This window comes from Trichophyton rubrum (assembly GCF_000151425.1).
Source record: "Trichophyton rubrum CBS 118892 genomic scaffold supercont2.5, whole genome shotgun sequence".
NCBI classification, from domain to species: domain Eukaryota; kingdom Fungi; phylum Ascomycota; class Eurotiomycetes; order Onygenales; family Arthrodermataceae; genus Trichophyton; species Trichophyton rubrum.
Window position 1 is genome coordinate 426,223 of NW_003456424.1, and position 25,344 is coordinate 451,566.

The window sequence follows — 25,344 nt, forward strand, 5'->3', positions numbered from 1 at the left end:
ATACATGGCTTTTGTTATGTTGGCTAAGTCTAAGCGCTGCATTTATTGTCCCAATATCCTAGTCATCCCGGCCGTGCGTCCTGACAGGACAGTTCCTTGCAGCCCCATCAACAAAAAATCGCGCTATCCACATGATATTAGGTTTTTTTTTTTATGAAATATCATGCATGGCTGAGAAATGGACACTCGGGAGGTATTTATTTTTGGGTACGAGATGAACAAGTTCTATGAATGAAGCATTGATATCGCACTGCTGGTCTTTGTGTGCCTTGTCCTAGGTTTTATAGCCAGCATTCTATAAAAGGGTAAGCATAGGCACCTATCCTTGTTGGTGCTAAGTACTGAAACAGGAACCTCTTTGCAAGCCTGGGGCTATCATCACAAATACTCCGACGAGCTTTGATACCACGCGTATACTAGTAATAGTAACATGCTTAATCATGCTCGAAGATAAGGTAAACACATGGGGTATTATTAATAACGAGGGAATATTTTCCTAAGTGCTTAGTAGTACTCTTTGCTTCCATGTGTCCGTTGAACCTTGTTACAATATCCACTTCGAAAAGGTTGTACTTGATGGAATAAGGTAAGTGAATCACGAGGAAGATAGGTGCGTACTCAAGATATATTTCTCTAGTAAATGACTAGATACAGAGCACGTATTATTCAAAAACAAAAGGATACGGCATTACAATTCGATGAACCCACCAAGGACCCATACAGCCGACAAGGCCAGCGAGATCAGAGAAACTCCAATTGGGCCTAGCTTAGTATTTAGGGATATCAAACCCCAGGTATATAGAAAATATATAGATGAAATAAACATCACAAACGAGACTCCATGCTCAATAACAGACCACCAGGTAGATAATTAATGACAAAAAATGAAAGAGGAGATTAGGCATCCCAGCGAGCGAAATAGATTATTGTTGTAGCGGGTGACGGTCATCAATCATGAGCGCATAGCCATATTCGAGTCTCAGGCTCAAGAGTACATAGTTGATTCATGAAATTTTTGTGGCAGACGATTGTGAAGAATAAGATGGGCCCTTGATTTATTCGTCAGCCTTCCGTCGCTTTCCCTTAGGGGCTGGCTCGAGAGCTGTGCGCTTGTAGGTTATAGTTCTGGTAATGACATGGCGAACACTGATAGGTCTCGAACAAGAGGAGCATCGTGGTGTCTCAGTCTGTCGGGCAGTAGACTCGGTAATCCAGTCTGGAGGAGGTAATGGAGATCTGGCGGAGCAGCAGCGGGGAGAGTCAAAGCTGGGAGAGGTCAGCTTTGGAGATGGAGCGGAGATGCGTAGCGGTTTTGCAGAAGTGGGAGTTTTCCGAACTCTGTCACTGCTGCGGTAGTGGTGATGTAGAGCAACTGGTGAAGAGGTGATCGATGCCACAGTGGGTGACTTGCGGCAAGAATTTGAACAGTTGCAAAAGTAGGGGCTAGTTGCGGTGGAGGAATGAGATATGGAGACGGCTAGACGATCGAAGCTCTTGTCCTTTGAGCTAGATGGCGAAGCGACGATTGGAGTGACAGTTTTGAGGAAGTCCGTGTAGGCCGTAGGTGGTGTGATAGGGGTTCTGAGAAAATCCTCCTGCTTGATGGACTCGGTTTTCCCAGAGAAGAGTGGACTGTCGTGCAATTCTGAAGGGAAGGTGGGTGATTTGGATGTCTTCAGTGGTGCGAGAGTAGGCTTTGCAGTTGGCGCCATGATGGATGAGAGTGTCTCAGGAGGTGGATATTTGAGACTGCGAACGGTGGACGAAAAGGCCTCTGGAAGGAGAAAGGAAGAAGAAAGGCAGAGTAAAGAAAAAGAGGGGAGCGCAAGGGATGGGACTATTGTTTTGAAGGGGCGGGAAAGGGAAGTTTAAGAATGGAATGCCGCCGTCGAACTAACGGGGTCTTCAACAAGAGTGATGAATGGCCGGGAAATATGACAGGGGCTGAAAGTAAGTCCTCCTAGAAATAGAGTATGTAGCCAGTACCTCTCTGTGAGAGGCACTTACAAATTTATGGGTGTAATCGCGCTGTGTAGCAGACGATGGACAGTGCTTGGGGGGTTCAATCTATAAGGTCCAATAGCCTTCCAGAAAGGAACAATGCCACAATGTACAATGGTTTGTTTGCAATAAATCGAACTGGGAGTGTGTATGCAGGTGAATGACGACCAGCGTAGCTTCACGATAGGAAATGTCAGGGCGATGGGAGAGGAGGAAGAGGGAGGGAGAGGATGTCCCCGGTCAATGTTTCTTCTGATTCTGCAACTCTGAAGCACAAAGTTGGGCGGCTAAATCCGACGAATCAGAAAGCAAGTGGTGGGGTAGGTTGGCCGTAAGGGGTATAGGTGCGGTTCCAGGTTTAGAAACTAAGCTAGGCCTAATAAGGCAGCGCGGGTCACAGCGTCGTGAACCTTAAATGCAAGCCCAAATTGGGGCCAAAGTTAGGGCTCAGGGCGCGTTGGACGCTTTGATTGGCTGGTTCGTCACAAGTCACAACCCTGAGAAAGGGGCGCAAGATGCAAGTTGATGCAGCGTTTTGCAGAGCGACAACGATGGTGATATGCAGGTGTTGGCTTTGCGAGGGATGCGTGATAAGTCGGTGTGATGGGCTGAGCAGGCTGGGATCAGTGCAGAGAAGTGGAGAGTGTTAAGTTGACGCCCCGTTCAACAACAGGACCGCCTGCTCTGTTATGTCAGTCCGAGGTCACTATGTCTGATGGCACTATGTTATTCCGTACCTGACTCGAGATGGATGATCTCTTATAACTAATGACTGAATAAACTCAAGTCGTCTAGTCGAGTCTTGGTTAAGACAGGTGGTGGCGGGAGAGGATGAGGAGAGCGCTTTGTGGTGAAAGTTTGCTATGAGGATTGGCAGCTGGGCTGTGCTGAGGATGAAAGAAGCTGGAATCGTGGGTTGGTGAAAAGAACCAACATTCCGGTCTCCTGGCTCCTATTTATCTTTCAGCCTGGCTGAAAACTTGATAGACAAGTATACTCGCACTTACACGCCTTGTCTGTGAAGAAAGAGAAAATTTCTTCATGCCTGTGTCTATCCAGGCCGCTTGCTAGAGACAAGCGCCCAGGAGTCAAGTGTTTCCGTTCCCGCCGAAGGTGTGCGATATCAAAATGTTAATGCCGACTATGGCCTCCAGGGCTATCATCCAATCATCCCTCAGTCTCTCTCCGTCGAGAGCGCGTATGTTGCAGGTCTTCTTTCAGCACTGCTGCTGGTTGGTATTCGATACCCTGACGCCTTCGCGCGCGACAACGGGGGCAGTTCCACCCCAGCGGCAATCCAGCGTCACTGCAGCAACGGTGACTCGCCCCCCAGCAACTTCGACCCCTCTGACGGCGGTAACCGCCTGGCTCTCTGTCATGGTTCAGGTGCAGTGAGACGCATGTCATTCTTCGGCGGGTATGTGCAGGTAATAGTTCCATCACGGCGACAAATCATTACTTCCGGATTGGCCAGCTTGCCACCCGTCTTTTCCTGATTAGGAATTCTTCACAATATTAGCTACCGCCATGTGGTATAGCCTGTAGGTTTATATCAAACCGGACCATTCTCGAAACCTAACAGGGCATGCATTGAACTTCTGTGTTTAATTGCTTATGGGCCTCTACGCTTCATAGTGCGATTCTTCAGCGGAAAGCTGGCCAGAATAGCAATCTTCGAGGAGATACCTTGATCACAAAGTATCTCTAGAAGTGTCTAATGGTAGAGACCCCGGGTGGCAGGGGATTGTGATACCTCCCATTGGGTAGCACGCAATATGCCGAAGCAATATATTCCCTGCCTAACAGGACCAGAATCCAAATCCCGGTTGACGAAACGCTCGCACAGAGTTTTGTTTTTGTTTACCGAGTTATCACTTCGAGTTATGGTGTGTGGTTGCAAGTACCTCGCTTTTTGACTCCACAACCTCCTAGATCAATTCAGTGAGCCTTAATGGGTGCTAGTATGTTTTTCCCCTTGAAATATTGACCAGGTCTTACAGATCAGTCATGAGCCTCCCGATTCGGTCTCTATGTGAAGTAACAGATAGCAGACTGTCATTGTTGCCGGTGCAAAGCCAACAAATTGCATTGAAACCCTGTTGTCCTGCATTTAGCGCTCGGATGTATGCCATATTTGGAAAAAAAAGTGGATGCCTTTCATGTTACCGCTGCTTATACTTTTGGCTGTCCTGTCTGGATACCTTCAGCTTATTCTAGTCAGGACATTTACGAAACTACTTGGCTCGAACATGGCTCAGGCTCCAACAACCAATATTTCAAGCGGTTAACAAGGGTAAACATCATCCTGGTAGGCACAAAGATATCACCGGCCGCCTTTGTCTCCCATTTGGCCACGTCAGACCCTCCTGCTAACTCACTATATCTCGTGATAGATAACCACATCTAACACCAACTGCTGGAACATGATACCGACATCAGTTTCGTACTATCCAAGCTTGTCTCTTTGTGCTGTCATATGGGGATGATATGTTGATTCGATATCATACTTCATGTCTAGCCGAGTACTTTTTGCAGAATTGAACTACCTCAGCGCCGCATATATAATAATATACGTCTATTGATCGGTGTTAACATGCCGGGTACTCTCACCCTTTGCTAAAAGGGAGAGTGGAATAACTACAACATGCGTCGTGTAGTCTACATCAAATTGCACTACCCGTGTTAACCGTTACAGCTGTCGTGAGCCAGCTTCACGAAGGATCCGATATGCAAGGCGGGCAGGCATGTGTTTACCAGAAGTTGTCCTACATTCCTGGTGGCCCAGGATTAACCAGCGATTTCTTCTTTCGGCTAGAGCTTCATGGGATGAAGGCCGAGTACATTCCGTCCGTCCAACAGGATTCAATATTAGATGCATCTATTGTCAAGCCTGGATTTTGAACGGGTACATTTCCAATCTAGGCAGAATCCCATGCAAAAGATTAAGCATGTACAGATACGTGGTTCATTATAAACCTGCGCCTAATTTAACCATCGTATCTGCATCGACCAGATAGTTGTGATATGCTGCCGCAAGGACTAGAGTTGATTATTGACCCCAACCACATTCTCACTCTAACTGCTTTGAGGATCCAAGGGATCCTTTTTGGGCTGCATATCTGCCATTATAGGCAATTTGTAGGATTGTTCCGAGCATTGCCTGTCTAGGTTTGGGGGCCACGCCCCAGCTTTGGCGCGTTTTTAGTACTGGGGGCGTTATTGATATGGTACGAGAAAGTGTCCGTGCATTCTAGGGACAGGCTCAATAGATGTTCATCTTCTGTCAGTATAGTGCTAAGTGATCAATTCGCCATAGCGATGGAGGAATATTCCAGCCTTATGCGTGATTGCTTTTACATTTGAATTCGCTCCAGGCTGCGAAAGTGCATATCAACGAATTTATGCCAGGAGCATCTCTTGCAGATTATTTACGGAGTGCACACTACCCATCGGCCCTCGAAAAAAGCTAATGCGTATAACGATGTAGTAACTAGCTGGTTAAAGAAATGTATCCCGTCTTCGACATTCCATTCCCATCGCCCTTATTTAAAAGGACTCAACGGGAGAGGAACTTCCTGTCTAGGAACAATATTCTCCAGAACCGTAAGAAACTAGTAGACTAGATTCTATGGCAACACATCACTTTGGGGTTATATTTTGTAAATGACGGTCGTGGCTGGTTCTGTTAGCATTTTTGATCTGGAGAGAAGAAGAAGAGGAAGAAAAAGTGAAAGAATTTTCGTGGTGGGCCAAAATATTTATACCAAGTCCGCTAACAAGTCTTGTCACATGAAAGAGCCGCTATGTTACCTAAGCGTCTAAGCAAGCCCGAACTTGTCTCAAAAGTTTAAGTATCGAGAAACGCGAGAAAGAGAAACATCCCCGATCCATTAATTTGATAACTACCAACGCAGCGTCGTAGTTGAGTATGAATGTCCATAAAGGACTACATAAGAATACCTATTGCCGAAACTTCTCCGTGAGAAGACATGGCCTTCTCTCCTGCATTCCTGCCTGAATCGTTCAAAAAAACTGTCCAACCTGATAACAAGGACCGTATGCACTCCAAAGTGCCCAAGCTATTCATCTGAAATGCCAAATGCCAGCCCCAAAAGTATACCCACGATCATCCCTGCCAACATGACTTGGAAAACCAGCTTTGTTCTGCGTCGTTGTGTCATAGTGTCCAACCAACGTCGGTATTTCATCTCGGACTTCTGCCAGCGGCTCATTCGAGGCTGTCTACCGTAGTTGTAGAAGTACTCATCGTCAAATAATGGCATTGATCGAGTGGAATAATGCCTTGCTCCGGAGGATACCATGGTCTCACTACCACTTGTTCCACTTTCCAGATCGCGGGATGGATACCTCCGGCTTGCCCATCTTCTCGGTCTTTGTTCGACCTTCTCTTTTTCGGTTGATGGGGAAATCTTAGCATAGACAGGTGGCTCGATGTCGACGGTATTCATCGTGGCGGTAATATGTCCGTCTTCTGACTTTCTATGGCGATGTTCGCTTGAACTGTAGTGATGTCGGTCTCGCCTTTTGGGGCTCGAAGGATGGGTATGCTTATGGATATCTGATTCGAAAGCCGGCGGCGGCGCGGTAAGCTGTGGTATATCGTCGCCCATAATTGTCGACTCGTCGTCCTACAGTGTTTATCGCTTTGCCCTTCTGTAAGTTTGGTGACACGGCGTAGGTGTCTAATAGCCAGGATGATGGCGTGTATCATAGGATGTTTCTCGAGTTCAAAATAAAATTAATATATACAATGATAGCCTTAGCACATCGGTTTATGTAGCTAAGTCTCGTGAGAAAATGGAAGCCCGAGGCGTTTTATCTCGTTATGTATGGCTATTCTATCCCCATGGCTCCTGCGTAATGGCACCACCCATTGTCGCTTCCAGTTACTTTGCCCCTTGCAAGTAACACCTACCGTGTCTTCATAATCTGCCTGGATATGAAATCATCTCGACAAGCTAGATATTTGCACATCCAAGAAACGGTAACACCGCGATAGATCTCTATCATCTCATGAAGCTGCTATGAAGGGGTTTTCAAATTCCTCGGCGCTTACTCAACACTACAGCTTCCTATAATGAGCTTCCTAAAATGAGCCAACCCTGTCTTACAGTTTGTAATTTTATTTCATGTTACTTTATATGTAAGAAGTTATCTCTCATCATTTCAAAATCATCTAGTGAAGTGTGTTCAAGATTCAACCCAACCATTACGGAAAATAGTTGAAATCTAAGTATAACACGCCATCAACAGATAGAAGTTGTAGATATCTCTAAAAATACCAATCTGGTCGGTAGCACCGAGCATGCATCAAGAGGCACCCTCACGAATCAATATCACAAACCTATAAACTAGAGTTCGACGGTCAGTCAATTGTCTGGTTAGCACGAAATCAACGGCTCCAAGTTTCTCTTGCAATTAGTTAAAGTCAACACTGCTGATTTTTTCCCTTGAAAGCATCAAATTTCAAGTGCTATGACGAGCTATCATCTTCCATAATCTTCCATGTTACCGTGATTCAACAATCAAATTAAGGTTGAAGGTTCAAGTTATGCTCATGCTTGCTATATGATGCTACTAGTTCGTAGCAGTGATGCAGATGCATAAGGCTCCGACAGGTTTCCACACGAAATATACACGTGTGTTGGTAGCACAGTTTATTTTCGCTGTTTTCTACATTCATTCCCATATATATGTCCATGGAGGAACACTGATCACCGTTGCGTTCAGAATGGATTGTCAAGTAAGCCACCAATTCCGAAGGAGTTTGCAGTCACTGAGGGTTCGAAGGGTATCGCTTTCCTCCCTAGGTGTCATAATTAAAAAATGATACTTCACTTGACCGTCTCATGGCATTTAGCAACAACAACAAATGATGTAAAAGGAACCAATCGTTGTCATATTTGTTTAGTTTCTCCGTTTTGGATTACCTGTTAATGAGACCGTTTATCCCGTCTCCGTGGACTTCCTAGATTCTGCCTTTATTAGCCAACTGAGAATGCGTACCGCAAGTGGTAGTTACTACAGGTATGGCTCACCCTTGGGAAGTTCTCGCTAAAAAAGGAGTAGAGTGCTGGGTCAGGCTGGGGTATGTCGGGTCACTTCCTATATTCAAGACCTCTTCCCGGAGCTGATACCACGTGCATGGTTCTGGATCATCGAAAACCTGGCTGACAAGCTGGGATGGATAAGGTGCCATTCCAGTCTGTTGGTGAGATGAATAGGAGATCAATCATTTTCGGGAGTTCGGGAGATGTTCAGCAAGATCGAGCTGCCGAATGACGATCCCGTGCCATGGAAGTTGCTGGGCTCAAAACGACGCTGGAATATCAGCGAGCGGCTGAGCTTATATAAGCATTGCCAAGCTTCATCTTAACTGGATACCTTGAAGTTTACTTGAAGTTCCACCGAATAACACTCTATTTAAGTTAACCTCAGCGTCCTTTTGCAGGCACTGAAGAGGCGGATCTGTAAGTATATTATGCTTAGAACATTCGTTGAAAGCTTTGATTCCGACATTGTGAGTTAAGGAGATGATGTTAAGCGCTGGCAGTGCCCGATATTTTGCTCTGCTGCCCAGCATTTGGTAGAGTTGACTTCGAACTCTGTCGTTACCCCTACCCCGCCTACCCGATAAACCCTTCTCATTATCCCGCCTCCGCTAATGGTTCAGTATCCAAATGTGCCAAAGCGAAGGTAGTGTGGTTGTCAAACATCACAGGGCTGGTCCGGGTTAACGACGGCTTCTTTAGGCGCCGATCAGCCTCGGCGTTTCATTTATCAAACCTAGGCGGACGCTCTCAGCTGTGGCACCCGGTGAGCATCATGGATCTATATATGTGCCCATTCGGAAAGCTCGCTAGCCATATATCTGCTTCTCTTCGTCACACTGCTTAGAGCTGGATGAGACATCCCCGTGTACCTCGCCTCCGGATGGAATTCGGCCTTCTGTGGGGGTAGATTCTGGGGTCCAGTGCCTGCTGGGCATGGTACCTAGACATTCGTGGCCAGGGTCGGATATGGAGAAACGCGAGTTGTCCGCTGCTGTTTCATGCCAGGAATCCCAACCTTTCCAGCATCATGAGCGAACAAACGGAACACGCTCTGAAAATGCTTCGGCCCCTTGTGGTTTAATCTCAAGGGCGGATGTGCTTCCGGTCCCGAAACCTGCCATATCCAGCACAGGTTTAACAATTATTCATATATGTGGTCATTTTGAATTGGTACCCTGTTTTATCCGGAGTATCACCTTTCATCCTCCATACGATACAATCCCATAGATCGATGAGGTATTATTTACTTGGCTATTTCGCTAAGTTAGATTTAAGTAAATAAACTTATTGATCTGCCGCTTGTTACCCCGGTTAACTCCCTAGCGAGTAATCCTCGTATTTCCACCCAGCATTTCCCTTCCCCGTGGCTACTAGCGGACATTGATCTTCTGCATGGATGATAACGATGGGTCCTTAGGGTACCATGCATCATCCTACACCGAGGGCAGGATGTCTCCAGCTGGGCCTTAATCTTGCCTGCAATGGAGAGGATATATAAGACTGCATGCCTTCCTCAGTCGCTAGCATCTTCCTTCTTTTTCTCTTTCTTTTGAGCAGACTCTCAAAACCAACCTCTCTCAGTATAGCCATACCTCACCGCTAGTACAGTCATAATGAAAATCGCTACCCTTGCTGTGGTTTCTGCCTTTGCGGCTACAGCAATTGCTGGCCCAATTCGCCCCGATGGTGTTGGAAGTGACAAGTTCTTGATTGAGCTCGGCCCTGGAGAGACTCAATGGGTTACTAAGCAACAGAAGCATGAGATGAGAGCAGTATGTCCTTCATACACTGATACATGAAATGAAAATTCATTTAGCATGTTAACTCCATTTACAAGGCGGGTCAAGGTTTCGTTGATATTACAGATGAGTTTGGTACCGACTTTACTACGGCTGAGGTCGTTCCTGCAAACTACCCAAAGACTGCTCTTCACGCGGCCGTCGTAAATCCTATGATTGCTGGTCTGTCTAAGGAGAACCTTATGCGCGATCTTAATACCCTAGTGAAATTCAACAACCGGTACTACGAGTCACCCACTGGCGTTGAATCCGCTACCTGGATCTTTAACGAAGTCCAGAAGATTATCCAAGCCTCCGGGGTTAAGGGAGCCAAAGTTGAAAAATTTGCCAACAAGTTCAAGCAATTTAACGTCATTGCTACTATTCCCGGAGGCTCCAAGAATACTGTTATTGTTGGGGCCCATCAGGATAGTATTAACATAAAGGACCCTATGAAGGGACGCGCTCCCGGTGCTGATGATAATGGAAGTGGAAGTGTTGTTGTCCTCGAAGCCTTCCGCAATGTTTTGAAGTCCAAGGCTATTCAGGCTGCTAACGCTACCAACACCTTGGAATTTCACTGGTACGCCGGCGAGGAGGGTGGCCTGCTTGGTTCCAACAATATCTTTAAGAAGTACAAGGCCGACGGAAGGAAGGTGAAGGCTATGCTTAACCAGGACCTCACCGGATTTACCAAGAAGGGCAACCCGGAGCAGTTCGGTCTTATTACTGACAACACCAACGCTGAATTGAACGAGTTCTGCAAGACCATTGTTAATAAGGTAAGTTATCTCTTACGACTTTCTCCATTTGACATCCACATATATTAACTCAAGCCAGTATGCTTCTATTAAAATCCTCGAGGCCAAATGTGGCTATGCTTGCTCTGACCATGCTTCCGCTCACCGAAACGGCTTCCCATCATCCTTCATTGCTGAGACTAACTTCCGTAACACCAACCCATACCTCCACACTGCTGATGATGTTATTGCCAATTTGGACTTCAACCACATGCTGGAGCATGCTAAGGTTGTTGTTGGGTTTATGGGCGAGCTTGCCATGGCCCCCAACTTGTAAATACTTTTTCTTTCTCACCCGTACTGGCACACACTATTCGAGGCTTGCATGTTAGAAGTGTACAATCCCCGAACTAAGAAGTGCATGCAGATATTTGTCAATTACAACTACTAGAAATGAAAATATGCAGCTATGGCAGGGCCGCAGTTATGGTCATATTCGTCTTAAACTATGGAAAGCACTGGTCGAGGCCGCTTTTTATAGCAGTAGCAGGTGATATGGATAGCCTGGCTTGTATTAAGCCGTCGCTTCATGGGACTGCCTTTCTCTCCTCGGCTCACATGCCCTAGTCACCCGGGGCTATGTAGCGAAACTTAGTTACTTTTATAACAGTTACCTTAGTCTGAAGTGTAGTAATTACATCCTATTTAGTGGGTGGTGGGCCTCCCGGCTGCAATGCCGAAGACAACACGTAGTTTAGAATATCAAACATAGATTCAAGTGAAAATATATATATATATATATATTTGTATCATGTCATTTCCGTCATATTGTCATCATGTGATATGTTCTTTTTAACGAAAGTATGAGAACAAAGTGTGCAAGAAAGAAAGGAACTTGAGGTAGTTATACATCTTGCCTCAGAAATAAAGCAGAAAGCCAAAATATACTATGGGTATATGCATATAGAGATACACTGAAACCGAAGTGCAGCTCTAACCTCGTAACTCTAATACGGAAATTCCTGGTAACAAGAATTGTTACTTGTACAATAGTGATCGGAAAAAGTATGTTCAATGCGGTTTTTACTTTGGTCCACCTCCGAGGCCTGTAGTAGATTACATGATTAGAACTTGTATCATAAAGCAATGTAGGTAGAATACTCACCGGCAGCATATGCAAGGTACCAGATACGGCTAGCACCACCGTCAATCGAAGAGAGATCCAAGCTGGGCTGGGCAAAGTATTTCCAGGAGGCTTCGGGGTCGATAATAGCCAAGTTGGCATAGAGGACACCCTTCCAGCCACCAGTGACTTTTTCGGCGGGGGCGGCTGCGCCAGAAGCAAACATGGCGTCCCACTCTTCTTTGACGAATTTTGCACTTCGAGTATAGGCAGAGTTTGGCAGAAGTGGGAGCATATGAATGCTGTTATCAAGGTCAGTAATTATGATGTTGTCCAACAAGAGCATGGGCCGGTGGCTTACCCTTGAATGTATTCGAGGTTGGTACCGAAGTAAGTGGTGTGATCAATCTTGTTCTCAAACAACTAGAGAAGAAGTTGGGGTTAATAGGGACAGTTTCAATATTCTGTTGGGATAAGAGTGATGACTTACGATTCCGGTAACCTTGTTGCCAATGAAATTCTTAGGCTGGTTGACGTTGTCGTTCCTCATCAAGAAGTAGTTGTTCAAGGTTCTGGCAAGGATTCCAAGCATCAAGTTTCCTCGAGCCTCCATGCTCTTGTCACCGCTGGTCTTTCCCCACATCTTGATGGCGTATGCGTACATGGTATCTTCGGAAGTGGATTCCTGGTCTTTACCGTCGGCGGACTCGAAGAGACCCTTAGCCCAAGAGTGGCCGTGGTACCAGTCGAAGGCACGAGAGAAGGGGAAATGCTCATCATTGTCGACAGAATTTCCAGAGTCTCGGACGAGCATATTAACGTATGCCTTGTTAGCATCCAGCCAAGCAGGATCCAACTTTCCAATGATAGCAGCAGTAAGAATAAAGTAACCGTAGTGGAAGTGGTGGTCGTTGTAAAGGGTGTTCCCAAAGTCGAGACCTGTATCACCCTTCTCATAGGTACCAGAGGAGACAACACCTTTCCAAACGTTATCATAGACAAGGGGAATTTGCTGCTTATTCTCGACAAAACGCTTAAAGGACTCCTTCAGACCGTTTAGGGGGCCTGAAGCAGCAGCCTTGTCTCCCACAAGCTCTTGAACAGTGTAGATGGCACCGGCGAACTTGTTCAATCCCTTACCGCTAAAGTACATGCTGTTTAGGTTTGTCTGCGGTTCCATGTCTTGCGACAGCTCGTTTCCGGCAACAGCTTTGATAGCGTTCTTTGCACCCTCAGAAAGGGTAGCCTGTGAGCTTGAGCCGGGCTTCCATGGCGCAAAGTCCATCGACAGAGGAAGATTACCCTCTACCATCGTCCATGAATCTCCAACACAGGCTGTGGCCATGCCCTTGGTGGTAGTGCTAAGCTTCATGTTTTTCTTGCTATTCTTGGTAGCATCGTCAAAAGATTCGACATGGTGTGGAAGAGCGTACATAACAAGAGGAGCATCCTTTCCTGCCTTTTCAAAAGAGAACTTATAGGTACCTGTTCCATCAGCCCCAACGGAGCCGGAGATTTTGATGTTAGTAGCATAAGATCCTGCGGATTTGTCGTAGATACCCTCGCCTTCTTCAGCGGAGGGATTCTTAGCTACTTGGATGACACCCTTGAAGCCAGTAGGTCCACTAATAAGCTTGTTGTTCTCAAGCTTCAACTTGGGGTCAGCGCCGTTTTCGGGAGTAACGTAAAGGAGCCAGTTCTTGCCATCTTCCAAAGTAATCTTGTACTTGAAGATACCGCCCTGGGGAGATCCAGCTGGTTCAACTTTTCGGAAGAGGACAGCAGACTGAATTGCAGGCTGCAAGTTGTTGTAGATGGCAGTGATGAAGCCCATACCCTGGACCAACGGGAAGGTGATAGTTTCACTTGCTCCTCCCTTTGGACGAAGGATGACCTGCGCAGAGAAAGCTTGAGGCTTGGCCACAGACATGGTGGTTGATTCCTTGAGCTCAGACGCTGAGAGAACGAGAGACTTGATGCCAACAGGGTTAATGTAATACCTGATGGGGTTTCCCGGGAGTTTATTGTTAGGCTCCCCAGTGGCCCTTTGAGACGGTTCAACATGGGATATGGCCATGCCGAAGCTAGATGCGTTCTTGTCTCCCTTTGCCCAAATCATAGTGTATGGATGAGTAAAAGTAGTCGAGGTCTGGTTACCAAGGAAGAAATTTGCGTAAAATTTGTTGGTTGAAATTGGACCAGTAGGATTTTCCTGGAAGTTTGTTTGTTAGTTTCTGACGGAAAAAACACAAATACTCACATTATGTAGACAACTTACTATGTGATTGGCCTTAACTGGGTGGTCATCTCTTGACTTGATGTTGGCAGGAATGGGATCCTTCGCAATTGGTTGGAAGATATCCTGGCCCGCCATTGTTGCTGGAGGTGCGCTGGATTGACTTGGAATTCCTGAAACAGTAGATGTTGCTGTTGACCCGGGGCTAGAGGTACTCGTACCGTTGGCGAACTGATAACCAGCTGTCACTTTGGTAGGCGCTGGGGGAAGTCGTTGTGGCGCTGGAGACCCCTTCTCTATGGAGTCAAATCCTTTCACAACGGGGATATGTGGTACTCCTTCACAGGGCTTGTTGCGGTACCAGCAAGTAGAATCTTCTGCCTTGAGGCTAGCGTCACTAATATCTAGATGAGGATATGGAGGATGAATAGCACCTGGCCGTGCATGGAAGGTCAAGTAAGAGATATCAGTAGGAAACGGGATAATAGTAGGCTGCCCTTGGGGATCAGGCGGGGAGTATTGAATCTGACGGTCAAATTATCTTAGTGTTTCTGACACAAGGAAGATCGAATGATCTTTAAAATTCTGGTGATAACTTACCTCGTTGTTCAACCCTCGCTCGTGCTTATATACGATGGGCTGTGGCTTTGCAGCGCTTTCCTGTTCACGGGTACAAACCACATCAGCTCTGGAAGGGAAAGGGGCCGCATGTGCACTCTGAGTTAACAGAGACACTAGCACTGCCACTCCTGGCAGCGTAGTGTATGGTTTCATTGTGCGTTCGAATAAGGGGCTCAGGGTAGAAAGTGATAAAAAAATAAATAAATAAAAAGAACACTTTCGCAATGCAACATACAAATTGCAACTGTGCCTTAGACACCGAGTAAGGGGGTTTAAGGATCAAAGGGGATTGATGGATGCAGTCACAAGCACGAAAGGATTGATCAAAACAGCGTAGTCCGGCTCCTTGATATATGGCTGCATCTTGAAGGAGATTTCAAGAGCGAACCCCATCTAAATCGCAATAAACAAGTCTGCTGCAGGTGGAGAAATGGAGTAATCCGTTCATCTGGTCAAGAACGGGCAGATACAAGCTCCTAGATGACCTCCCCACAAGCGCATATGTAGGCTGCATGTGGGAAGGGCAAGGCACACGAGCAATGCAGACATTGTGGGAGGAAGTTCTCCTGGAGCCTCATTGGAACAGATGGAAAGAGGTAGAGGGTATTAGGTATTGGAGAACAGTGTCAGGCGGAAGAAAAGGAAGAAAGGAGGTATGTATTATGGTGTGTCAAGACTATAGAGGAGGAAGAATGACATAGGGCAGCAAGCCAAGGGTTCTGCTGATAAGGGACAAAAACAACCAAGGAGTGGAGCGGCAAGTAGGCGCATGAGGCGGAGGAAAGCGGTCCAGATGAGCTCGAAATATGCAAAATATGGGGCAGACATGACATGCACTGACTGCTCGGGTGAGCTACTTGGATCTCTTACTTACCTATTCCCACTCGTTAGATTTCTTTTAGTATGGGAGGTAAAAAACGTGGCGATAGCAGATAACAAAGTGTGACCTCCATGTATGAACTGGAATTAAAGGGTATGAGAAAGACAGAGAAGAATAGAGAAGAAGCGGAAGACAGGTGGGAGAGGATGCCGTACAGGAAACACGCCTCTATAACAGTTGATGTCAGGAGAGTCCACTGCTGACTCTTTTTTTCTCTCTCTCTCGTGTTGACCGAATTATGCGGCGGATCAACGGAAACCGGGAAGCCGCAAGGGGGAGTGATGGCCTGCTAGATCTTCCTGGACATAGAATAACTAATGGCGGCGTCCCTGTTCTCCCTGTGCTTCACTTTGCTTCTGCCTCGCTTGCACTGCGGGAGCTAAAATGGGTTGGATGCAATCCTTGTGACACCGCACACTGTTGTTGACATGACGGTACTATGTAACTCGACGGAGTACGGAGTACTGCGGCTGAATCTCCTGGCAATGCATGCATGGGCCCTCGATCTCACTCGATGCATAGGTTGACTGACTGCATTGGTTGCCCTAGGTGACTAGCAGTTGTAACCATGTTTTCTGCTGGCTAGTGGCCATGTTTTGATAATCGTCCCCACCTCGGGAGAGCCGAGCGAGAGGCAAGCAACGACTGTCTGATAAGACAAGAATCACAGCTGGTCGAACATCGTCCAATATCCTCCAGAATAGGCATCGTGCGTGCTAAGCGTCGGCTTGACCCTGGATACGGCATGGCAACCGCTCTGACCTGCTGCGTGGCTGGAGCTCGGTCGAGTACTTTCGGACATATCACCATGGAATTCCCAGCCCCCAAGCCGGCCGACTTTGAAATCCTGGAAACTGGTGGTTGGTGACCCCGAGCAGGAAGCCTCCGTCACCACGGTAACTACTGAGTAGCGCAAGTTAGTTAGTTGCGACTGAAACAAAAAGAAAGAGGGAATACGCCGATCGGCATGGCCACAAGACGATGCTCGATCTCGAGGGGTGTGGCGACCTCTTCATGCCGACGAAAATGATGATGCTGACGCTGATGCTGATGGTGTGGTTTTCCTCATGGCAGATCTGTGGGATGCAACTGCGAGGCCGCCGCAGCCATCAGCTGATGAAGTCACCAAGTCGGCCGTCAACGCTGCAGCTGCTCGTCGCGGGTGCTGGAAGGGTTACACAGGCGAGCGTCTGTTGGATGCAGAGAAGGGCAGCGGATGTTCTTCTCGAGAGCAAGAGGAGGTAGCGAGGTGACGCCCGGTGGCAGGCGTTGCGAGAGCGTTCCATGTTTCCGGCACTAGTTTACCTTGCGGCTGCCGTGAGCTCTGGGGATGGATGTTACGTGGAGTTTCGATGTTGCGCCTCGCTTCTCGACTCTGCCGCTTCTTCATTGCTTCCGTAATGATGAGGCCCCCACGCGGGGGATCTAGATGCTGGATGCTGGATGCTGGTTGCTTGCTAGCTTGCTTGCTTGCATGCATGCATAATGCAGGGTGCAGGGCCATGATTAACAACAGGACTAAAAACAAAACAAAACAGAGTGGTTGAACATCGCCGATATTCATTTTTTCTCTATGGGTCGTCACACGCCGGACAACGGGCAGGGAGCGGCAGCGAGATGCGATAGATCTCTTGCTGGCTCCCGGAAGGCTGAGTAAGTACACGATGGGGGCTGGTAATCTACAATGTAGGACGCTGAATTGGTTTGATAACCCCCTGTTTAATCATCACGCGAGGCTTGGTTGCGGTTTGGAAGGTTGACTTGGTCGTCCACTCGGGGCCAATAGGCAATCGCAGAGCCCTTTCGTACTGCTGCTTGGACTCGAAGGGATGCGGCAGCTGGGATGCGAGATACTTGTTGTTCTGGTGCAAGAAGAACGTGTCAGAATGTATTGATGTTTGGAATCTGGGACCTCCCTTTTTTTTTTTTTTTTTTTTTCTCACCCGCGGGGGGGGGGGGGGGGGGGAACAACAGCGAACAGTTTCTCTTACCTTCTTCACCTGCTTCTCGTTGATGATAACCCGGTCGAGCTTTGCATCCTTCCGTTTGTCTGCGCTGATCCCCTTGACGGTGGTGAACGTGCGTTTAACCCGCCTCTTGTCTGACCGGCTCAGTCCAGCGCCGGCCCAGCTGCCCCATCCAGGCAGTGTATCTTCAACCACCTTGTCGTCCTCCTCTTCTACAGTTTTCTTTTTCTCCTTGCGGAAGGTCTCCAGCACTTCGTCCCCGGCGAATGCTCGTTTGATCAGCTCTTCGTTTTGAAGAAGTACGGGCATGGTAGCTTTGTCCTCATCGTCGGACCGCTCGTCGCCGTCAACAGGCCGATTGGCAACTTCAGCTTTCTCTGAGCCATTCTGATATCCCTGCCTGGAGCGTTGCTGTTTAGGTTCCCGGACAACAATTGAGCCGGAGTTTTCAACTAGGCTAACATCTGCCGCGGCACCGACTGTTTTCTTTGATCGGTTCTTCTTGGAAGTTTCCGTCAGCCAAGGGTTTTCATCGTCCTCTAGAGATTGCTGCTTGGTCCTTTCGGGACCACGGCGAGCGGTCTGCTTCGGAGCTGCTTTAGATTGCTGTCTAGGTTTGGGGGTAACACGGATATCGATATCGGGATCTGAGCTGGAAGCGTTTTCAGCCCCTTCGTTCATGGCTTGACCTCCTTCGTCTTCCTTTTGTGATAGGTTCACGGAAGGCCGATTAGATGACTTTGTGCTCTGTGTGCCAAACTTTCTGCGGCCAACCTCCTCCTGCAAATCTTCCTCTTCTGAGCCAGATTCCTTGCCGTTGAGTTGACGTTTAACCTCCCGAAGCTCACGCTCATTCGCTTCCTTTTGTGCTGCATCGGCATTCTGCATGAATTTCATGGACAAAAGCCCTGAGTATGGGCCTGAATCCTTGGGGCCCGTTCCATCCCTTTCAAGCTTGTCCACCTTCTCCCGTAATATGAATCCTGGCATATCCAAATCGCTGTCGTCCTCGTCTTCAGAGCTTGATGATAGATATTCGCCATCCTCATCGACGATACGTTTGCCTTGAATTCGCTTCTGCAGCTCTTCCTCCCTTCTTGCCAAATCAGCCATTTCCGTCCTGGCGTCTTCATCCCACGCGGTTCGGCCTGTCTGTTTCAGGCTCTTGGCCCATTTGCTCTCCTTATGCTTTGAGCCCATTCTCGCTTCCGCGCGCATCCTATCATTGCGCTCCCGATTTTCTTCATCCATGTCTACTCCGGCGGCTGCCAGTGCTTCATGTTCCATCTGTTCCAATTTCTCCCGCTCCTTCCGGTGAACACGGCGGTAAGCCTTGCTCTTGATCTTTTTGATTCTTTTTGCTCGAATTTCTTCACGGAAAAGTAGGTCTCGTTGCTTCCGGAGTTCTGCCCTGCGAGCTTGAATCTCTTCAACTGAAATCTTCTTTGCTTGGAGCTCTTCAAATTCTTGTATTTTATCCTCCGCATTTCCACTATTTGAGTCTGCTAAACCACTTTCCACCAGTATATTTTGAATTGTAGTTTCGAGGTTGGTTCTAGGCTTGGAGTCCACAACCTTAGACGGTTGCAAGGCATCCGGCTCCGGGAGAGGGAAAGAAAGATGTTCAGCCCGTCTATTGGCTTTCACAGTCTCTATCCATCTGGCGAGAGTTTCTTTGCTTTTATCGTATGCTGCTGCGCGATCTAACCTATCCTGTTGCCGTTTTGGGAGAGGAACGTCTAATTTCCCAGGAATGCCCGTGGTGCCTTTCGTAGAAGAGTCATGTTCAATGTGTTTCAATGCGCCCTTCATGCGTGGATCTGATATGCTGGGCATCAAATCAGCTACAGTAAGCTTTCGGCTGGGGGCGAGCCCAAATTCAGTAGGGTCTCCTCCTGGAAGAGCTGTCTTGGGCCTCGTAGATGTAGCCGATCCAGAGTCTTGTCCTAATGAGGTAACAAATCTCTGGAGCTTGGTGAGGCCTTGCTTTGTGTCTCCTTCATTATCAGATATCGACAGCTCAGAGGTATCAGATTCCCCATCATCATCACCTTCCTCTTCGTCATCAGATACATCAGATAAAGAATCGTCATCGTCTTCGTCTTCAGACATAGTATCAGCCTGCTTTCTTTTCTCTTTTGACGCTTTCAATGATACCTCGGGCTCGGAGTCTTCCTCATTCATGTCCCACGCGGTTGCGAGGTCGACCGCATCCTCTCCAAGGTCATCGTCTTCTTCCTCTACCTCTTCGTCAGATACACCATTGAATTCCTCGTTTAGTATATCACCATCGTCTCCATCAGATTGGTTGATGTTGGTTTTGCGCTTTTGAGCTTGAGCGGCTTTCATACTACTGCCTTTTTTCTGCATTGCAGAGCTGCCACGGAAGGTAAATCCTTCAAATTTATCCTCATCACTCTCACCCATAGCCTCATCACTGTCAATATCGCTATCATTGTCGCTATCGACAGCTCCTATTCTCCACTCATGGCCTTCACTGTCGCTACCTCCATCAAAGTCTGACCCATCTTGGTCTCGTCGTACACGCTTTGATCGGCCGGCATCTTCATCATCGTCTTCTTCTTCGTTATTTATAACGCGCTTTCGGGTAGGCTGGCTAAACTCATCATCACCAAGTCGGTGTCTGCGGATTTTTGTTTTCGTGGGATATTGTTTCTCTGCCGTAGCAAGCGCATTCAAATTATTCTTCGGCCGTCTTTTTGTTGCAGATTTCGGTCGCTTCTCCTGGGGTTTGAGGATGTTCGATTTTCTTCCCGACATTGTTGTAGAGAGAATATCTCGGTGAGGAATGAGCTTCAGCTGCAACTACAACAAAAGCCATTCAACTTATCAAGAACCGCTTTTTTTTTTCTATCAATATTTTTTAAAGTGGGTCCCGCGGCACTGTTAGGCGAAGAAAAAGCCGCGCGCTTATTGGCTTAAGCTTTCAGCGCAAAGGAAAAAAAAAGCTTTCATTTCAACAATTAATAGCAAGACTCGATATTCAACAACCAAGCGAGGACATACGGGCGGGAGTTCTGGTGCTTTGTACACATTGAAGGGCCCCTGTCGATTAGCCATGTTCAGACCTACACAGTGCATGCAGGCTCGCCTGCGATTGACCACAAAGCAAGTTGGTCCTGGCTATTACAAAGGTAACCGAACGGGATCAATGGGACGTTTTGGTCGCAAGAAGGGAACCTACATTATAGAGTGGGAGAAGGTCCGCACATATGTTGTACCTGAGGGCCTTGCAGATTTCAAGGTCTGTATATATTCTCTAATAGATTGACCTTGCCGGAGGCTAACCGAAGTCAGCTTTCACCCTTTGTAACGAAACGAATGGAGCCGACGAGGACATTATACACAAAAACAATTGACCATGGCCACAAAGAGGCGACTTATCCACGAGCATACACTGGCAAGGATTTCTTGAAGGAGTGGAGCGAAGAGAACGAGCTAGAGGTCGACGAGTTGAGATTGCGCCAGGAGGAAATAGATGCAGAACAGCAATCCGTCGAGACAGAAACGACCAAGGACGAGAAACAATGATTTTTCAGCATATTATCGACTGGCCCTATTTGTTTGCGCAGAAGTATTCTATTCTGACCTCTCATTCTTAAGATCACGGATGACCGACACAACTACGCAAGACCTGGGGATTGTACACTACATATATCTTCCGGCAAATAACTCCTTGCTGGATGGATGACGGAGCACTGTATTTGGAGTTTATGGGATTTCCTGTTTTCATTGGCGTTTTTGTTACTTGTATGATCAAAGCAGTGGGTGCGGTTATATATACAGAATTCTGATATGACAACCCTATAGCCATAACTGTCATTTCTACTAGAAAATACTTTGTACACTTTTTTGCCAAGTGGAATCATCTAGATAACTATATGTGAAAGCAGCTTCTAGCGGTTAATAATCAAAGATGTCCCTTGGTGTGGCAACTTGCGGGACCCCGAACGCTTTAACCGGAACATCAGCAAGGCCGATTCATCCAAATCCATGGACAACTCGACGGGTCTTCGAGGAGACAAGAAGGAAGATAGGGAGAGAGTGTGAGGAGTCACCATGGCTTGACTGATACGTGCGCTATACAGACATTTGCGACCAACCTCGGAGACTTTGCTCGTCGTCTAGCTACGCTAGTTTCCTTGGGCAGCTCATCACTGCACCACATGATGCTTCCTCCCTGACCGGAGTAAATAGTCAAACAATAACATACTCGACTGCCATCTACCAAGCGCGCTCTTCGCTATGTTTCCTTCGTTTACAGGCAATACTCGTCGGCCCCGGCAGGTCAACCTCTCAACCCGCTCTACAAACCCCTTTTCCGGCACTCCTGTGAAGCGTCAGCCCCCATCCGTCCATGGGCCCCAGGCAACGCTCGCCATTGCACAGCAGGAGAGAGCACAGCGCCAGCTAGAACGAGAGCGTTTAACCTCGAGCCGAACTATCCAGAGGACATGGCGGGGCTACAAGAGCAGAAAAACAACTTGGGGTATATGGCGCAAAGATTGGGATAACCATGAGAAAGCTAGGGGAGTCGGATACCACACAGCTGCCGAACAGCAAGGCAGTGCATATTCAAGCAGCTTGGAGTGCGCTAAGCAGCTACAGCTTCTTCTACAGTTTGTCCAGTCTACAAGTCAGGAGGATGCTGTGAGGTTGGTGTACTTTTCCAGATGTTTTCAACGAACGGTTGAGAGTACGTCACTATCAACAGAGGGAGAATGGACGACCATGCTCTCTCGTCTGATGGTGACAACTCTGGATATCCTCAAAGCTTCCAGTCGTATTAGCTCGATATCCTTCTCAATGGATGACCTGCTACAGCTTCTGGTGTTTCTCACGAGATTGATACCGAAGCAGATGGCGCGTCAGGCGCGCAAGTACTATGATGTCATGGCAAAGCTCACTACACGCCTAAAGCCGTCTTCAGGTCAAATTGCCGTGGGCTTGACTAGAGACAACATTGCGGAAGCCGTTCTTGCTCTGTTACAGCCGATCACCTCGGAAACACTGGTCGTATACGAGTGGTTTGCCCGGACATACCTTACACTTCCACATCTTCAGGATTACCTCGGGACCATCAGTGATATAGCAGCTCGGGTGAACTATAAGCTTCTGGCATCGGTCATAAGTACCAACCTTCTGTCGTCGCAGTCCTTCCTCCACGCAGAGCAAGTTGAACCCCGAACCTGGCTTCTGGCGTATTTTGTCTACTTTCACAGGCATGCGCTAGGGGAGCAGGCTTTGAACCAGACACCAGAGGTTCTTTTTGTCAAGGTTGTTTCCATGCTTCTAGGCTCTGCAGCTACATACATATCACAGAGGCTTGATCCGGATGAGTTTGGAGATACCCAGTCCTCCCAACAGCAGAAACCATTGCCGTCATTTGTAAAGAATGAGGTTTTGACGTTGGTTAACCAGAACAGCATTACACACCTCTTATCGATAGCTGGAAAGGGACAGGCGGCAGAAAATGATGTCCAGCAGACCAGCGAAGATGATGCTAAAAGTCTTGCAACATATGCCTTGACTCTGTTGAGAATATTTCCTAAACGAGGTGATGAAATTCGTATGTGGCTTTATCTTGGCTCAGCATCAGATTATGCGAATTCACAATCAAGTGCATCCAAACTACCTGCTATTAAATTCTTTTGGCAAGCCTCAAGGGCAACAAGTGTTTATCACAATGTATCACATAACCCCAATGGTATCCTAGAGATGCTTCTGCCACCTACTATTAGGGAGGATGAAGACTCCCAGCGACAAGGGAGCGATCAAGAGCAACAGTGGACCGTTATACTCATCTTTCTGGAACTTTACACCTTTCTTCTCAAGGTTTTAGATGACGACGAATTCTTCTCTGAGGCCAATAAAAACAAATATACCTCCTGGACTAAGGAAAGCTCTCTTGCTCTGGGCGACGTCAAAGAGTTGACAGTTTTCCTGACAAATCTTGCGTTTACGCTTTACTGGAATTCATCTGAATTGAGTGCTGCCGAGACCACCGAAAAGGCCTTTGAAATGCGGGAATATTTCAGCGTGTCCGGGACCCATGGGCCTAATCAAACAGTTGCTCGAAAACCTCAGAGCAAAAATCTCAGCGGTGCGACTGGGATACCTCTACATTATTTCAAGGGGTTGGTAACAGGGCTATTACGAATGATACATGAGCGAGAGTAAGTCTAGCTTTTCATTAATTACGTTAATAACAGCCATAAGCTAACAAGCTTCGCAGCTCGAGACGAAGATTCCTCCCTGATGGCCATTGGCTCATGACTGATCGGTTTGACATGACCGGCTTTATCCCTACTGTAGTCGCAGAGGAGGAGAAAAGGCATCAGCTTCAAGATGAAGACGACGAGAGTGAGCCGGAAGGTGAAGATATCGAAGATGCTCTCCACTCGTCACTAGGGCTTGTGGGAACCAGTAGGGAGCAGAACATCCGTCGAATGGAAATATTAAGAAAACGGCAGCAACAGGCCTCTCGGCGAAAGGAGCTTGAAGCTGTGGCACCTCGCTTAGAGATCCTTCGGAACATGCCCTTTTCCATACCATTTACGACCAGGGTGCAGATATTCCGAGAGTTCATATACCGAGATCAAGTACGAAGAAGGAAAGGGTATGTGGACCCAGACGCGTGGAGACTATCTATTGCTCAGGGTGCCTCGGGTATCACAGAAGAAGGAATTGCCATGGCACGAGATATCCTAAGTAAACACCATGCGGACATACGGAGGGAAAACCTTTTTGAAGATGCCTTTGAGCAATTTTACCCACTCGGGGAGGCATTCAAGGAGCCTATCCAGATTACGTTTATTGACCAGTTTGACACTGTGGAAGCTGGCATCGATGGTGGTGGTGTCACCAAAGAGTTTCTTACAAGCATTATAAACGATGCGTTCAATCCTTCTGGAACTTTGAGCATGTTTACGGAGAACGATGAGCATCTCCTCTATCCAAACCCAACCTCTGTTGAACAACAAAAGGCACAGCTGCGTGAAGCCGGGATTATTGAACGGAGTCCGGAATGGAACGAGCATATCCGAGAACTGTTGAAGCGGTATGAGTTCTTGGGGCGTATTATTGGGAAATGCCTTTACGAGGGCATCCTTGTGGATGTCAGTTTCGCCAACTTCTTCCTGCTGAAATGGGCTCTTACTGGAGGTACTGGCTCAGCATCAAGGGAGTCTGCCTATCGAGCAAATCTAAACGACGTTCAGGACCTAGATAAGAGCTTGTACCAAGGATTGGTGAGTTTTATCCTTTATCGTGATGGCCTATTAGCTAACCTTGCAATAGCTACAACTCAAGAACTATCCTGGGAACGTTGAAGACTTTGCTCTGAATTTCACAGTAACTGACACAGTGTCAGTGCCAGATGAAAAAGGCAAAGAGAAGACGCAAACCATTACCCGCGAACTAAAACCGGGGGGTTCCAACATCCCCGTCACCAACCAGAATAGACTGGTATATATATCGTATATTGCACGCCATCGACTCCAACTACAACCCTACCTCCAAACGAATGCCTTCCTCCAGGGGCTAGGTCAAATCATCCAGCCGTCATGGCTATCTATGTTCAACCAAGGTGAGCTACAGCGCCTTGTCGGCGGAGACGCAATCGAGATTGACGTCAACGACCTCCGCCGCAACACGGTGTACAGCGGCATCTATGTCCTGGGGGATGACCAACAGGACCACCCAACAATCAAGCTCTTCTGGGAAGTCCTCGAAGCAATGCCAAACAAAGACAGGCAGAAGGTGCTCAAGTTCGTGACCTCGACGCCGCGGGCTCCGCTGTTGGGCTTCAGCCATTTGAACCCCCGGTTTAGTATTCGCGACTCAAGCTCTGATGAAGAACGACTGCCCAGTGCGAGTACCTGTGCCAACCTGCTGAAGCTAC

General features: G+C 47.5%; 9 protein-coding genes across 9 annotated transcripts; 3 read left to right on the forward strand and 6 right to left on the reverse strand.

Annotated features, from left to right (window-relative positions):
- Window positions 1-1,055: 1,055 nt before the first annotated feature.
- Window positions 1,056-1,712, reverse strand: TERG_04883 (uncharacterized protein; the record flags this gene model as incomplete). Its single annotated transcript, XM_003234244.1, has 1 exon — window positions 1,056-1,712. The coding sequence occupies one exon, from the start codon at window positions 1,710-1,712 to the stop codon at window positions 1,056-1,058; it is 657 nt and encodes a 218-aa protein (XP_003234292.1).
- Window positions 1,713-6,080: 4,368 nt separating this feature from the next.
- On the reverse strand, window positions 6,081-6,632 carry TERG_04885 (uncharacterized protein; the record flags this gene model as incomplete). Its single annotated transcript, XM_003234246.1, has 1 exon — window positions 6,081-6,632. The coding sequence occupies one exon, from the start codon at window positions 6,630-6,632 to the stop codon at window positions 6,081-6,083; it is 552 nt and encodes a 183-aa protein (XP_003234294.1).
- Window positions 6,633-9,648: 3,016 nt separating this feature from the next.
- On the forward strand, window positions 9,649-11,381 carry TERG_04886 (uncharacterized protein). Its single transcript, XM_047748337.1, has 2 exons — window positions 9,649-9,847; window positions 9,913-11,381. The coding sequence occupies exons 1-2, from the start codon at window positions 9,689-9,691 to the stop codon at window positions 10,681-10,683; spliced, it is 930 nt and encodes a 309-aa protein (XP_047604317.1). The 5' UTR covers window positions 9,649-9,688; the 3' UTR covers window positions 10,684-11,381.
- Window positions 11,382-11,430: 49 nt separating this feature from the next.
- TERG_04887 (uncharacterized protein) lies at window positions 11,431-14,726 on the reverse strand (the record flags this gene model as incomplete). Its single annotated transcript, XM_003234248.2, has 6 exons — window positions 11,431-11,699; window positions 11,759-12,018; window positions 12,078-12,139; window positions 12,207-13,928; window positions 13,995-14,477; window positions 14,553-14,726. The coding sequence occupies 6 exons, from the start codon at window positions 14,724-14,726 to the stop codon at window positions 11,677-11,679; spliced, it is 2,724 nt and encodes a 907-aa protein (XP_003234296.1). The 3' UTR covers window positions 11,431-11,676.
- Window positions 14,727-16,117: 1,391 nt separating this feature from the next.
- TERG_12201 (uncharacterized protein) lies at window positions 16,118-16,957 on the reverse strand (the record flags this gene model as incomplete). Its single annotated transcript, XM_047751195.1, has 2 exons — window positions 16,118-16,353; window positions 16,759-16,957. 2 exons carry the CDS (start codon window positions 16,955-16,957, stop codon window positions 16,118-16,120), a joined length of 435 nt encoding a protein of 144 aa, XP_047606435.1.
- A 165-nt stretch (window positions 16,958-17,122) lies between these two features.
- Window positions 17,123-20,286, reverse strand: TERG_04889 (uncharacterized protein). Its single transcript, XM_047748338.1, has 2 exons — window positions 17,445-20,286; window positions 17,123-17,369 (listed from the first exon to the last, which is right to left on the reverse strand). The coding sequence occupies exons 1-2, from the start codon at window positions 20,199-20,201 to the stop codon at window positions 17,133-17,135; spliced, it is 2,994 nt and encodes a 997-aa protein (XP_047604318.1). The 5' UTR covers window positions 20,202-20,286; the 3' UTR covers window positions 17,123-17,132.
- A 213-nt stretch (window positions 20,287-20,499) lies between these two features.
- On the forward strand, window positions 20,500-20,972 carry TERG_04890 (MRP-L27 domain-containing protein; the record flags this gene model as incomplete). The annotated part of the gene is made up of 2 exons (XM_003234251.1): window positions 20,500-20,685; window positions 20,739-20,972. 2 exons carry the CDS (start codon window positions 20,500-20,502, stop codon window positions 20,970-20,972), a joined length of 420 nt encoding a protein of 139 aa, XP_003234299.1.
- A 714-nt stretch (window positions 20,973-21,686) lies between these two features.
- On the forward strand, window positions 21,687-23,621 carry TERG_04891 (uncharacterized protein; the record flags this gene model as incomplete). Its single annotated transcript, XM_003234252.2, has 1 exon — window positions 21,687-23,621. One exon carries the CDS (start codon window positions 21,687-21,689, stop codon window positions 23,619-23,621), a length of 1,935 nt encoding a protein of 644 aa, XP_003234300.2.
- A 527-nt stretch (window positions 23,622-24,148) lies between these two features.
- Window positions 24,149-24,481, reverse strand: TERG_12202 (uncharacterized protein; the record flags this gene model as incomplete). The annotated part of the gene is made up of 1 exon (XM_047751196.1): window positions 24,149-24,481. One exon carries the CDS (start codon window positions 24,479-24,481, stop codon window positions 24,149-24,151), a length of 333 nt encoding a protein of 110 aa, XP_047606436.1.
- Between the last annotated feature and the right edge of the window lie 863 nt (window positions 24,482-25,344).

What these genes read in the sequence shown, in the direction of transcription:
- TERG_04889 (XM_047748338.1), bottom strand. Translation starts at nt 20,201, where the DNA reads ATGTCGGGAAGAAAATCGAACATCCTCAAACCCCAGGAGAAGCGACCG. An exon ending in ACGAGAAGCAGGTGAAGAAG is followed by an intron (nt 17,370 to 17,444) that starts GTAAGAGAAACT and finishes AAAAAAAAAAAG; the next exon opens with GGAGGTCCCAGATTCCAAAC.
- TERG_04886 (XM_047748337.1), top strand. Translation starts at nt 9,689, where the DNA reads ATGAAAATCGCTACCCTTGCTGTGGTTTCTGCCTTTGCGGCTACAGCA. An exon ending in AGAAGCATGAGATGAGAGCA is followed by an intron (nt 9,848 to 9,912) that starts GTATGTCCTTCA and finishes TCCATTTACAAG; the next exon opens with GCGGGTCAAGGTTTCGTTGA.